The 14,590-nt window shown below is 40.5% G+C and overlaps 1 protein-coding gene across 2 annotated transcripts in view; it reads right to left on the bottom strand.

Moving 5' to 3' along the window:
- LOC127643105 (NADH dehydrogenase [ubiquinone] iron-sulfur protein 4, mitochondrial-like) overlaps window positions 1–13,975 on the bottom strand; it is a 53,582-nt gene extending 39,607 nt beyond the window's left edge. For both annotated transcript variants that reach the window (XM_052125676.1, XM_052125677.1), the window contains exons 1-2: window positions 13,890–13,975; window positions 1–79 (exon numbers count right to left, since the gene is read on the bottom strand). In XM_052125676.1, the coding sequence (XP_051981636.1) occupies window positions 1–79; window positions 13,890–13,960 (150 nt within the window). In that variant the 5' untranslated portion in view covers window positions 13,961–13,975. The remainder of the gene's footprint in view (window positions 80–13,889) is intronic.
- Window positions 13,976–14,590: the final 615 nt, after the last annotated feature.

Below are 14,590 nucleotides of genomic sequence, written 5' to 3'. Positions count from 1 at the left end.
CAGCTTCTCTTCCACAGTGATGAGCTGGGATCCCTGTCCCTGTTGTTCTGCCAGCCTACATCCTGATGTGCTTAATGACCTGCAAAGGAAGGAAATGAAATTGAAAAAAATATTGAGATAAGTAGACTGTACTTATGTAAAAACATGCACACAGTAAAGTGTTCTGAAGGGGAAGGATCCATGTCAAGGGAAAGGAAAGAGGAAGGCACACAGCTTTCTCCTTGGTCCCCATTAATTCTGCCTGCTGAGTTTCTGGCAAACCAGCCAGTAAGAAACAAACAGTCATTCCAGTCATCCTGCTGATCTACCAGTCACAGCCTTTGTGAAAGCAGTGGTACAAAACCATGTGAACTTTAAGAGTAGCTGGTTTTTCACAAACAAAAAATGTATTAATAAGGCAGTAGTTCCAAGCAAGGGAACCCCACACTGACCTTTCATAACGATTTTAAATGAACACAAATGGCCGGCACATAATGGAACTTAAAGCCACTTTGTTATTTGGACAAGTTACTAACTACTGTACGAACTTCTTTTGCAAAAGCCTACTATCTAATGGTCTCTCTGTCAGGGGACAAGTGTTGTCAAAAATACTGGTACTTCGGTTGCAAGTCGATACTAAAATAAAAAAAGATGTAATTATACCAGCGTTTCTGCAGTACCGAGCCTGGAGCAGTAGGGCCGCTGCCAGGGGCAGAGGAATGTCCCCACGTGCCGCCAGAAACGCGGAGGGGCATTCTGTCCACTGGGGGTCAGAGGTTTGACTCCGCTCTGCCTGGAGAGGAGCGGCTGTGGTCTGCCTGAGAGGGTGGAGGACTGATCGAGGACCATGTGTGTTTTTGTTTTAGTTTATCATTAACTTAAACAACCCAGTTCTCGCCGCATAGTTTCCCTTATAACCCCTTTACATGCACTTATCCACTGTGAAACATGCAGCACATGTGAAATATATATTTATATACAGTTGAAGTCAGAAGTTTAAATACACCTTAGCCAAATACATTTAAACTCAGTTTTTCACAATTCCTGACATTTAAATAATAGAAAAACATTCCCTGTCTTAGGTCAGTTAGGATCAATGCTTTATTTTAATAATGTGAAATGCCAGAATAATAGTAGAGAAAATATATATATTTCAGATTGTTTTTATTTTATCACATTCCCAGTGGGTCAGAAGTTTGCATACACTTTGTTAGTATTAACTTGGGTCAAATGTTTTGGGTAGCCTTCCACAAGCTTCTCACAATAAGTTGTGGGAATTTTTGGTCTAACCAAGTCATGTTTGTACGCCTCCTTGCTCACACAAGCTTTTTTAGGTTATGACCACAAATTTTCGTTCGTATTGAGGTCAGGGCTTTGAGATGGCTTTTTGTGATACCTTGACTTTGCTGTCCTTAAGCCATTTTGCCAAAACATTGGAGGGATGCTTGGGGTCACTGTACTTTTGGATAAACCATTTGCGACCAAGCTTTAAATTCCTGGCTGATGTCTTGAGATTTTGCTTTAATATATCCACATAATGTTCCTTCCTCATGATGCCATCTTTTTTGTGAACTGCACCAGTCCCTCCTGCATCAAAGCACCCCCACAACATGATGCTTCCACCCCATGCTTCATGGTTGGGATGGTGTTCTATGGCTTGGAAGCATCATGCTTTGTCCTCCACAAACATAACGATGGTCATTATGGCAAAACAGTTACATTTGTTTTTTATCAGACCAGGGGACATTTCTCCAAAAAGTAAGATCTTTGTCCCATGTGCCCTTGCAAACTGTAGTCTGGCTTTTTTATGGTGGTTTTGGAGCCGTGGCTTCTTCCTTGCTGAGCACCTTTTCAGGTTATGTTGATTTAGGACTCATTTTACTGTGGATATCGATACTTGTCTACCTTTTTCCTCCAGCATCTTCAAAAGGTGCTTTGCTGTAGTTCTGGAATTGATTTGCACTTTTCTCACCAAACTATGTTCATCTCTAGGAGACAGAATGAGTCTCCTTCCTGAGCGGTATGATGGCTGCATGGTCCCCATGGGGTTTATACTTGCATACTATTATTTGTACAGACAAATGTGTACCTTCAGGCATTTGAAAATTGCTCCCATGGATGAACCAGACTTGTGGAGGTCCACATTTTTCTTTCTGAGGTCTTGGTTGATTTATTTTGATATTCGCAAGCAAAGAGGCACTAAGTTTAAAGGTAGGCCTTAAAATACATCCACAGGTACACCTCCAATTAGCAAATCAGAAGCTTAAGTCTAAAGGCTTGACATCAATTTCTGGAAATCCAAGCTGCTTAAAGGGACAGATAACTTAGTGTATGTAAACTTCTGATCCAATGGAATTGTGATATAGTCAATTTAAAGTGAATCAATCTGCCTGTAAACAACTGTTGGAAAGACTACTTGTGTCATGCACAAAGATGTCCGAAACAACTTGCCAAACTATGGTTTGCTAATATGAAATCTGTGGAGTGGTTAAAAAAATTTGTTTTAATGACTTCAACCATGTTCATGTAAACCTCTGAATTCAACTGTAATTAAAAATCACAGCATTTGTGCTTTATATAATTTATAAATAAAGTTTTTTACAGTAATATAATTTAAAACATAACACTTAAATATTACCACATACACAAACACCAGTAGTCTAAAATACAAACACTCCAAAAATGTGTCCTACATTTCATTTTTCAGACTCAAAAGGCCAGTGTAAAGAGGTGAGATTTCAGACATGACTTACAAGGTTCCCACATGTCATGGAATATCATGGAATTTTAAAAAGTCTATTCCAGACATGGAATGTCAGGGGATTTTATATTGTTTTGGTCCAAGCCATGGAGAATCAGGGAATTTTCTAAATGCCAAAATGCCAAATGTATCAGACCGATACCCGATCCTTCTAAAAATGTCAGTATCGAAGTCGATACCGATCCAGGTATCGAATCGGGACATCCTTAATTGTGAAGAAATTTTCTAACAGTACAGGAAGTTCATCAAGGTGACTGTGCCAAAGAGAAGGGCAGATTTCACTGACTTAAATCCTGCCAAAGGTCAGGTAGACACCCCATTCTATGAAACATTTGCAGGAGAGGTGGTGTACGAAACACTGTGGAATGTTGTGGCACTCCTCCTAATGCTCTCGCATGGAAATGCAACAGTGGAGACAGGTTTCAGTCAATAGACAAATAGAGGTTGAAAACATGAATCAAAGCACATCTTGAGGAACAGAGAAGACTTAAAGGAGCTGGCACTGGCTGGAAAAATAAAACATGAAAAGGAAACTTTCTCTGAGCTAAAGAAAAAGAGAGCACGCCTCCAGAAAGATGCCTCAGCCATGAAGCAATCTGCCGATGACCTTGCACTAAAGGCAGAAAGTGTAGGGAATCTTATATTCATTGCCCAGTCTGCAAAAACGAAATGTGAAGAAATAAAAAGACTGAATGATGAACTTGATGACAAACAGAAAATCCTTCAGAGCGTTCAACCCCTGAAAGCATAAAAACCATAAATTAAATTCTGTAGAAATAGCACAGAAAAATATAAAAGTGCATTAACCAGTACAAGCAAACAAGCCAAAAAAAGAAGTGTGTGTGTGTGTGTGTGTGTGTGTTTCTGATGGGTAGTTTGATTGTGCTATTTGTTAAAGGCAGTGTTATCAGAACTTCATGTGTTTAATGTTAATCCAAAGCATTTGATACTTCAGAGCTAAGATCATGTAAGTATTCAAGGAATATCTGTGTAAATTCATTAATATTGTTACCATTTGAGAACAAATATTTTGGTCAAAGTTTGTAGCATATAAAGGCCACTGTGTTCATAAGGGTGTATAGGCCTAGCAATATGTGATCATAATTGTGCATTATGTTTAAGCAGTAAAAACTTTTAGGTTACCGTTGTAACCTCCGTTGCCTGATGGAGGGAACGAGATATTGTGTCGAAGAAGCGACACTAGGGGTCTCTCTTGAGAGCCTCGCGCATCTCTGAACTTGAGAAAAGGCCAATGAGAAATTGGCAGACAGAATTTGCATGTCCCGCCCCCAGACAGTGGCTCGGTTCAGCGTCGTGGCCGGGAGGACACAACGTCTCGTTCCTTCCATCAGGGAACGGAGGTTACAACAGTAACCAAGACATTCCCTGTCTGTCGTTCACTTCGACGTGTCGCTCACTTCGACGCTGCTTTAGTTTGGTCTGCCGGAACCAGAAACCAGAACCATTGATCAAGATCTCTAACTCTGCAATAAATTTATGGCATCTATGCTTACATCATTTTATTTGTTTCCCTGTCTCAACCACGGGACTCCTATCCTGAGGTCACCAGAACCAGCTGGATTCAGCTCCATTCCTGCTTCGTGTTGGATTCCACTGCTATGTGTCTCTGAGTGATGATGACTTCATGCAGCCGTTGCCAACCATACATCACTTCAGTCTATTATGATGGACTTCAGAGGATGAAATGATGCCACCTCCAACCATAAGACATAGGATACTTCATATGCTTTGTATGAACCTTGGACGGACCACACCGAACCTCACCTAAATTACAGGTGAGATTGAACTGCGATGAACCTCACTGATCTCTGCCTGCTTCACCTTTGTCTATTGATGGACTACACTCTTGAAATGGAATATATAGACTATCAATTACCAACAAAACCCTTCATCAGTCAATTAACAAGGACAACTGCATCTGTGTGAACTTCTGCAGTTAATATAGGATGGACTTCAAAGACATTATTCATTAATCTTACGGTTCATACAAAATCTGTTTAAAAACTGTCCCTTAACACTTAGTTTAATAATTTTAAACCATGACTTGCACTATACACAAGTAATATTGGCATTATATTCATGATGTTAGCCAGAGGGGAACTGGACCCCACAGTGAGCCTGGTTTCTCCCAAGGTTATTTTTCTCCCATTAACCAACATCTTATGGAGTTTTGTGTTCCTTCCCACAGTCGCCTTCGGCTTGCTCACAGGGGTTATAAATATAATTATTTAATTATTTATTTTTAAACACAATTCAAAATCGTGTTTTATCTAATTACACAATGATGACTCATCGACATTATAGACATTACAGTTTTATCTTCTGTTAATGCCTGATTTTCTGTAAAGCTGCTTTGAAACGAAGTGTGTTGTGAATGGCGCTATACAAATTAAATTTACTTGACTCTTGATGGAACCGAGTGTGATCAGGAGGGCTGTCTTCAGGGAGAGGGCCTTGAGCTCGACTGATTCTAGCGGATCAAAGGGGGTCTCTGGAGGCCCGAGAGGACCACTGAGAGATTCCATGAGGGGAACAGGCTTGGCCGGGGAGGGTTCAACCTCCGGGCGCCTCTAAGGAATCTGATATACCGGCCAGAGCACCCGTGCAAGTAGGTTCACTGGGGAAAATGTGTACTTGCGAAGCCCCCAGGGCCAGCTGTGTGCCAGAGCGTCTGTCCCGAGAGGGGCCCCCGTTAGGGAGTACCAGAGCTGGCACAGGGAGGTCTATTGGGAAGCGAAGAAGTATACCTGTGCTTTGCCGAACCGTTTCCAAACCAGCTGGACTGACTGGGGGTGAAGCCTCCACTCTCCGCCGAGCGTACCTTGTCACGACAGCGCATCTGCTGCCGTGTTGAGGTTGCCCGGGATGTGAGTGGCGCGCAACGATCTGAGTCGCTGCTGGCTCCAAAGGAGGAAATGGCAGGCAAGTTGTGACATGAGAGGGGAGCGCATTTGACTATTTATGTACTCTACAGTCACGGTGCTGTCTGAACGGATCAAGACATGCTTGCCCCGAATTAGCCAGCAACTCTAGGCAGTTGATGTGCCAACGCAGCTGGGGCCCTTTCCAGGAGCCAGCAGCTGCATGCCTATTGGTGCCAGGTTGGTGACCCAACCCTGTTTGGAGGCGTCTGTGGTGACCAGAATGCATCAGGACACCTGTAAGGGGATTCCTGTCCACAGAAAACAGAGGTCTGTCCAGGGTTTGAAAGTATGGCGGCAGGCGGGGGTGATGAATACACGGTGTGTGCCGCGGCACCATGCCCATCTCGGGACTCGAGTCTTGAGCCAGTGCTGAAGTGGTCTCATATGCATCAACCCCAGAGGCGTGACCGTCGATTAGGATGCCATATGCCCCAAGAGACTCTGGGAATTTTTTAGTGGAACAGCCGTGCCTGGCTTGAATAAGGGGAGGCATTTCAGCACCAACTGCGCGTGCTTGTTGATGAGGCGCGATGTCATTGAGACTGAGTCGAACTCCATGCCGAGAAAAGAGATGCTCTGAACCGGGACGAGCTTGCTCTTTTCCCAGTTGACCTGAAGCCCTAGGTGGCTGAGGTGCCTTAGTAACTATCGGGAGTGGGCCAGGATGAGGCAGTCGTCGATGTAGTTTAGTATGCAGATGCCCACTTCCCTTAGTGGGGCAAGGGCTGCCTCTGCGAATTTCGTGAAGACACGAGGGGACATGCCGAAGGGGAGGACCTTGTACTGATATGCCTGGCCGTCGAACGTGAACCGAAGGAAGTGTTGGTGTTGAGGCAAGATCGAGACATGGAAGTACACATCCTTCAGGTATACCGCTGCGAACCAATCTTGATGCCGGACGCAAGATAAGATGTGTCTTTGAGCATTTTGAACAGGAGTTTGTGCAGAGCTGGGATGAAAACTTGCAAGATCGGTTGTAAGCCACTGCCTTTCTTGGATACGATGAAGGGCTGAAGAAAGCCTTCTTCATCTCAGCTGGAGGGACAGGCTCTATCGAGTCTTTGAGTAGAAAGATCGCGATCTAGGCATGCAGGGTGTTGGTGTCTTCCCGGTGCACCAAGGTAAAGCGGACGCCGGCGAAAGGGGCGGTGGCCTGGCGAACTTCATCGCATAGCTGAGTCGGATGGTCCTGACCAACCACCGTGACGGATTGGGAAGTGAGAGCCACATGTCCAAGCTCCGTGCGAGGGACACTAAGGGGATGATCGTTTTTGACGTACCCGGCAGGGCTTCGCAGCGGGGTGTAGCAGGAAATGTGGCGTCAGGAGGCTCTGATGCTGAGAGAAGACTGGAAGCACTTACCATGGACGCCTACATGGGACCTCCTCCTCAGACACTAACCCACCCCCTGCCGGGTGTGCGGAGGTAGGTAAGTGCTTCGAGTCTTTTCTCAGCACCAGAGCCCCAGGACGCATCGGAACCCTGGACTTAAAAGTCTTCAATGATCACAATGCGCCGTGACCCATGGCGCAAACGGTTTATCTGGAAAAGTGAATTATCCGTCAAAAAACACATCCCAAAAGGACAATTCAAAATAAAATGTAGATGCCTGGAATTGAAGAAAAATATTTTACAACTGTATAATAAAATATAATATTCACTGTAATAATAATAATAAAAACATCATAAGCAAGACAGATGTCGAATAAAAGTTTGGCAAAAAAAAATGCCATGACCTGTTGTAAAGTTCTATTTTCACTTGTTAAAATTGTAAGAATTTATTGATTAGACAGCATTTTGATATTGAAATTAAAATGTAATAAAAATTATTCAAAATTAGAATTATTAAACTATAATTCTAAAAATAATAATGAAATAATAAAAAATAACTAAACTGGTGTGTTCAATAGCGCATTACTATATTAGCATATTTTTTCTATGTTATCGAAATTGGTATTGAGAACCATGTAATTTCATTGGTATCGGTAACAACTATTGAATTTTGTTACCATGACAACACAACAGGGAACAGACACTTGTTGTAATTTTAGTGACCAAATATGTTGTTTACAAACTAAATATTACAAATATATTACAGATTAAAAATGACAAATGCAAGATAACACTGAAAAATATAATCATTGCTATATATATATATATATATATATATATATATATATATATAAAGGACTGGGCGATGAAACGATATCGATATAAAGTGGGTACGGAAAGTATTCAGACCCCCTTAAATTTTTCACTCTTTGTTATATTGCAGCCATTTGCCAAAATAATTTAAGTTATTTTTTTTTCCTCATTATTGTACACACAGCACCCCACAGAAAAACACAGAATTGTTGACATTTTTGCACATTTATTAAAAAAGAAAAACTGAAATATCACATGGTCCTAAGTATTCAGACCCTTTGCTGTGACACTCATATATTTAACTCAGGTGCTGTCCATTTCTTCTGATCATCCTTGAGATGGTTCTACACCTTCAATTGAGTCCAGCTGTGTTTGATTATACTGACTGGACTTGATTAGGAAAGCCACACACCTGTCTATATAAGACCTTACAGCTCACAGTGCATGTCAGACCAAATGAGAATCATGAGGTCAAAGGAACTGCCTGAAGAGCTCAGAGACAGAATTGTGGCAAGGCACAGATCTGGCCAAGGTTACAAAAAAATGTCTGCTGACCTTAAGGTTCATAAGAGCACAGTGGCCTCCATAATCCTTAAATGGAAGACGTTTGGGACGACCAGAACCCTTCCTAGAGCTGGCCGTCTGGCCAAACTGAGCTATCGGGGGAGAAGAGCCTTGGTGAGAGAGGTAAAGAAGAACCCAAAGATCACTGTGGCTGAGCTCCAGAGATGCAGTCGGGAGATGGGAGAAAGTTGTAGTAAGTCAACCATCACTGCAGCCATCCACCAGTCGGGGCTTTATGGCAGAGTGGCCCGACGGAAGCCTCTCCTCAGTGCAAGACACATGAAAGCCCGCATGGAGATTGCTAAAAAACACCTGAAGGACTCCAAGATGGTGATAAATAAGATTCTCTGGTCTGATGAGACCAAGATAGAACTTTTTGGCCTTAATTCTAAGCGGTATGTGTGGAGAAAACCAGGCACTGCTCATCACCTGTCCAATACAGTCTCAACAGTGAAGCATGGTGGTGGCAGCATCATGCTGTGGGGGTGTTTTTAAGCTGCAGGGACAGGACGACTGGTTGCAATCGAGGGAAAGATGAATGTGGCCAAGTACAGGGATATCCTGGATGAAAACCTTCCCCAGAGTGCTCTGGACCTCAGACTGGGCCGAAGGTTCACCTTCCAACAAGACAATGACCCTAAGCACACCGCTAAAATAACGAAGGAGTGGCTTCACAACAACTCTGTGACTGTTCTTGAATGGCCCAGCCAGAGCCCTGACTTAAACCCAATTGAGCATCTCTGGAGAGACCTGAAAATGGCTGTCCACCAACGTTTACCATCCAACCTGACAGAACTGGAGAGGATCTGCAAGGAGGAATGGCAGAGGATACCCAAATCCAGATGTGAAAAACTTGTTGCATCTTTCCCAAAAAGACTCATGGCTGTATTAGATCAAAAGGGTGCTTCTACTAAATACTGAACAAAGGGTCTGAATACTTAGGACCATGTGATATTTCAGTTTTTCTTTTTTAATAAATGTGCAAAAATGTCAACAATTCTGTGTTTTTCTGTCAATATGGGGTGCTGTGTGTACAATAATGAGGAAAAAAAATGAACTTAAATGATTTTAGCAAATGGCTGCAATATAACAAAGAGTGAAAAATTTAAGGGGGTCTGAATACTTTCCGTACCCACTGTATATCACGATAAAGAAAATCCACGATAAGCTTTTGAGGAATTTTCAATATTTACTGCGTGTCGCTAAAACACATGCAGTTCGGCTTTCTCAGGCTGCGTTTCCACTGGGGCGGACGAAATCCGCTCAAAGGCGCTCACAGGGCTAGGAGAGAGCTTGCTCTGCCCCGCTGCCAATCCTACGATCCACCTAGCGAGCATGACGATAGGAATTAGGGCTGCACGATTTGGGGAAAATGTCATTTTGCGATTATTGAGTTTAATATTGTGATATGCGATTGCGATATAATAAACAAATGGTATCATATGTCAGCTTGTTTGGTTATCAAGGAAAATACACAAATAGATTACTGATAATGCTGAAATGTGTATTTTTCAACTCAAGTACACAAACTAGCAACAAGAACAACTATAAATGCACAGTGTTTTCAAATTAAAATATTTGTACAAAATGAAATAACATCTTTGCATTACTGCAAACTTGTTATTTTATCAATATTACACCTAAATACAATGAAACAATAAATAAGAACATACAAATTTTCATGAAAATAAGATTGTTCAAACAAACAGGGACATTTAAGCAGGATGTAACATGTACTTTGTATAAACTCTTTTGAAAAGTAAACTGGATATAAAAGTGTGGTTCACTCAAACTGTAGTTGTTGTTGCTGTATCCCTGCATGTGTGTAGACTAGAGGTCGACCGATTAATCGGTCGGTACTGGTGAAATTAAGAAAATAAATGTATTATTGCTATAAAGAGAAAGTTATTTTATCTCTCCAGCCATTTCTATGTATAATAATATGAAACCATTTGTCTGTGATGCAATTTAGCTATTCGCAGTCAGAGAGAGAGAGAGAGAGAGAGAGAGAGAGAGAGAGATCTCTCTCACGCGGTGCCACAGCGAGCACAACACGAGCTCTGCTTAATGAGTGACGACGGAGGACAAAACTAACATTCAAACGTAGCCTGGTTTAGATCTGTGATATTAGTCTGATTTTATGTTAGATTTCGACTTCCAAAGATTATAAAAATAATATTTATACATAAGCTGCATTCTGTCTAGCACAACTTCCTTCCCTTCACAGCGGTGCACTGACATTTCTCCCTAAAACTCAAACTTAACGTCAGAATCAGCACGATCGGTGATTGTTGTACAATGCAGTCTAGCTACTGTTGCTAAATTGCAGGACGCATTTAATAATAAAAAGAGCGCAAGAGATACCATACCGTCTAAATGATCAACTATACACAAAAATATGTCAAAACGACTGGCTTGGAGATTCACTTAAACACAGTTTATGTCTTAAATGGACGTAGAATGGAAATAGTTGGGAGAAAATATGGTGCATCAGGAGCCTATTAGACTCGGCCTTAAAGGGGAAGCAGTCTAATAAACATGCTGACGATTGAGCAATTACTGCGAATCAAACAACAAAAGGCAAAGAGAAAATCACTTACAGCTCTTGAATGAATAACTTCTGCATTAATAGGCATTAATCTATCTATGATAAACTATGCAGTGTTATTTTACAATTGATTACTTTATTAGATTTCTTTTTAGACCACACCTGAACAGTAATGTTAGTAGACCTTCCTGAAATTAAATCACTGTGCCTACATAATGTTTATCTTTGTGTAATTGTTTATCTTTTGTTTATCTTTGTTCTTCAATATATATATATATATATATATATATATATATATATATATATATAACAAAAAGAACCGTTAAGAATACAGTTAAAGTACCGGTCAATAAGCAGTATCGGTAAGAGTAGTAATACCATTAAAACCTTAACGATACCCATCCCTAGTTATGCCTGTGCTTCTCTTGGATGCTCTGAATATTGGATTATGTGTCTGGATTGCCCCTTAATTAAAGCTGCATTTGGATCTCAACCTTCGTGTATCGGAGCAGTTCGTAACACCTGCTTTGTTTATTTAATATATTTGTTATACATTATTTATACAATATGTTTTTACATTATCCATTTTTAATTTAAGTGTACAAGTGCAGATTGGTCAAGTGTTCAATAAATGTATTTGTTGAGAAATGTTGTCTATCTTAAGTAATTATTTGTGTTACATTTTATCTTTCAAATAAAAGGTTCAAAAAAGAGGTTAAAAACAAGCACATATCGGCCAAAATAAATCGGCAGCATTAATCGGCCATCGGCCGACCCAGATTTCAAAAGATTGGCATCGGCCTGAAAAAAACCCATATCGGTCGACCTCTAGTGTATACACAAAGCGCCGCATGAGTTAACGTGGTTTCAAAGCACCTTTTAGACCATAGCGTTTTTCCCTTCTAAATGTATTTTTATTAATCAGCATGTTACGAGCCTTTAATAATAAAGAAATCGAATAAACAAATCGATTTCTGCTCTAATTTTGTGAAAATTAATTAGATGTCTGGAATGTAAAAGTTAAGACTAAAATTACTAGTTGGTAATAACACTGGTGGTAACTCACTTTAATGAAAATATACAAATGTTTTTTTAATTTTTCAAAAAACGTTTTCTAAATTTTCTCTTGGGACACCCCTGAACCCACATTCAGCATCATTCCACAGTCACAAGGGCTTCTATGCCCCATACTTGGGTATCTGAATCTAAAGAAATATTTTAATGTAAAAATATTCCAACAAATACTGGACTGATGTCACTATGCTTCAGAACAAACAGATGATCTTTTAACATTAATTTTCAATTGATAAACAGTAAAAGACAGTAAAATTGGTAAAAGATCCCACAGACCCCAATGCTTTGGCCGTCTCTGGACCCCCTGTGCAGTTTTGTAGAGACTATTTGAACTTTTTAGAATTTTTTTTACTTCTTTTCTTCCATCAACTTTAAAAAAAGAAAAAGAAAGTGCAATGTGTAAATGTACATCGTGATAAATATCGATATCGAACAATATGAAAAAGATTATCATGATAACAATTTTGGCCATATCGCCCAGCCCTAATATATATATATATAATTTTTTTTATATTTCACAAATTTTCAATGAATAGCCAAGGCAGTGTGGAGGAAGATCTTAAGCTATTCTCAAGGTGCGTACACACTGCCAGCGACTTTGTCGCCAGTAGTAACGTTTATAAATGACATTCACAGATGTCATTCCATTGCTGTTGACAGTGAATCTCTTTTCTTGCCACTAAAAACAAACATTTTGGAGGGAAAAGACTAAATATAAATGGAATCAGTACATAAAATGCTTTATATCAAAGATGAATGAGAAACAAGGCGTGCTGTTTGCCATAGCGGCTGTTTATCTGCGGCGAAAATGCAAATGTCGGTCTGTCTGGGTCCACAAAATCCCTGCGATCTCAGATACACAATTCCACGCAGTATTTTTCTTAAAAATGTCCTTGTACGTGGGAAGAGACATATCATAGAGCAAGAATTTTCTAAAAACAAGAATTAGCCTTTCATCCATCTTTCCGTTACTGCAGGAGCTGAGAGAGAGAGAAGGATCACGTGAGCTCTCCCGTCTTTTCTCCTATTGGCTGTCGCTTCCGTTAGTCACTCTTCATTTGAATAAAGTTGAACTTATCTCAACTTTGTCGCGTCGCTGGACACACCTACATCTAGTCGCCAACGGTCGCGACAGCTTGTGTCGCCGGAAGTCGCTGTGCTCTCATTGAAAATGAATGGTATGGAGTCGTATGCACCTTAAGAGTAGAGACTGTGTGCAAATTAACTTCATCTTAACTTAAGAATATTTTAGATTGGTTAACTAACATAACACGTGCACATCTCTCTTACACACACACACACACACACACACACACACACACACACACACACACACACACACACACACACACGTTGTGTTACAATGTTTTATGGGGACTTTCCATAGACATAATGGTTTTTATACTGTAGAAACTATATAGTCTATCCCCTTACCCTAACAGAAAACATTCTGCATTTTTACATTTTCAAAAAACATAATTTAGTATGATTTATAAGCTGTTTTCCTCATGGGGACCGACAAAACGTCCCCACAAGGTCAAAAATTTCGGGTTTTACTATCCTTATGGGGACATTTGGTACCCACAAAGTGATAAATACACGCTCTCTCTCACACACACACACACACACACACGCACACGCACACGCTCACGCTCACGCTCACGCTCACACACACACGCACGCACGCACGCACGCACGCACGCACGCGCACACACACAATTCATTAGAGAATAAAGTGATCATATCAGTGATAGTTAGCTAACCGGCTAACTGTGACACTCTAAACATACATGCAACAAACATTTATCGAATGTTCTTTCTGTGCACGTAAATATACAAAGAACAAATATTTATTTGAATTGTTTGTTATTACCTGGCAGGATTCACAATTGTTCTTGTGACTGAGTTAAGAGCGAAAATTCGGCTTAAACTAAAGAATGACATGGAAAAAGTCAGGTTGACGTGATATGTGCTCTGTACGGCAAGTCCAATGGTCCAAACCTCTGCGGTGCGTATTTCGCCTTTCCATAAAAGACACAAACTCTGAAATGTTTCTGAATGTGTTTGAGGTGTTCAGCTGAGAATTAAATAAAACACTAGTGGATGTGGCTAGTCTGTTACTGATAAGAAACTAATGACACTTTCTAATTATACCCTATTTTGAGCCAGCGCTGATTTTTTATGGTAGCATCCTTTGAAGCCTATTAGTTGAGGACACTACCAAAAGCAGTATCACAATATAAGACTTCTGGATGTATGTTAAAATAAATTAGAAATTATTATTGTTATTATTATTAGTTATTTGTTTTTTTTTTTATTTATGTGTGCTCTGTTTTTTTGGCACCGTTGTGCTGCATTATCGTAATCAGGCAATATTTTTACCACATAATGCCTTGGTGTAATTGTGGGTTTTGAGTGCATAAAAATGAATATACGACTATGATTGAAGATTAGGATTAGGTTTACTAGGTTAGAATTAGAATGACATGGGCCTCCACACGCACTAGGTGTCTGTGATAACGCGCTCAACAAAACACGTGATAAGATGCGCGGATTGATGGGCTCAGATGTGGA

This window comes from Xyrauchen texanus, chromosome 4, assembly GCF_025860055.1.
Source record: "Xyrauchen texanus isolate HMW12.3.18 chromosome 4, RBS_HiC_50CHRs, whole genome shotgun sequence".
Taxonomy (NCBI): domain Eukaryota; kingdom Metazoa; phylum Chordata; class Actinopteri; order Cypriniformes; family Catostomidae; genus Xyrauchen; species Xyrauchen texanus.
The sequence above is the reverse complement of the archived record's forward strand: the minus strand, read 5'-3'. Positions and strand labels throughout refer to the sequence as shown.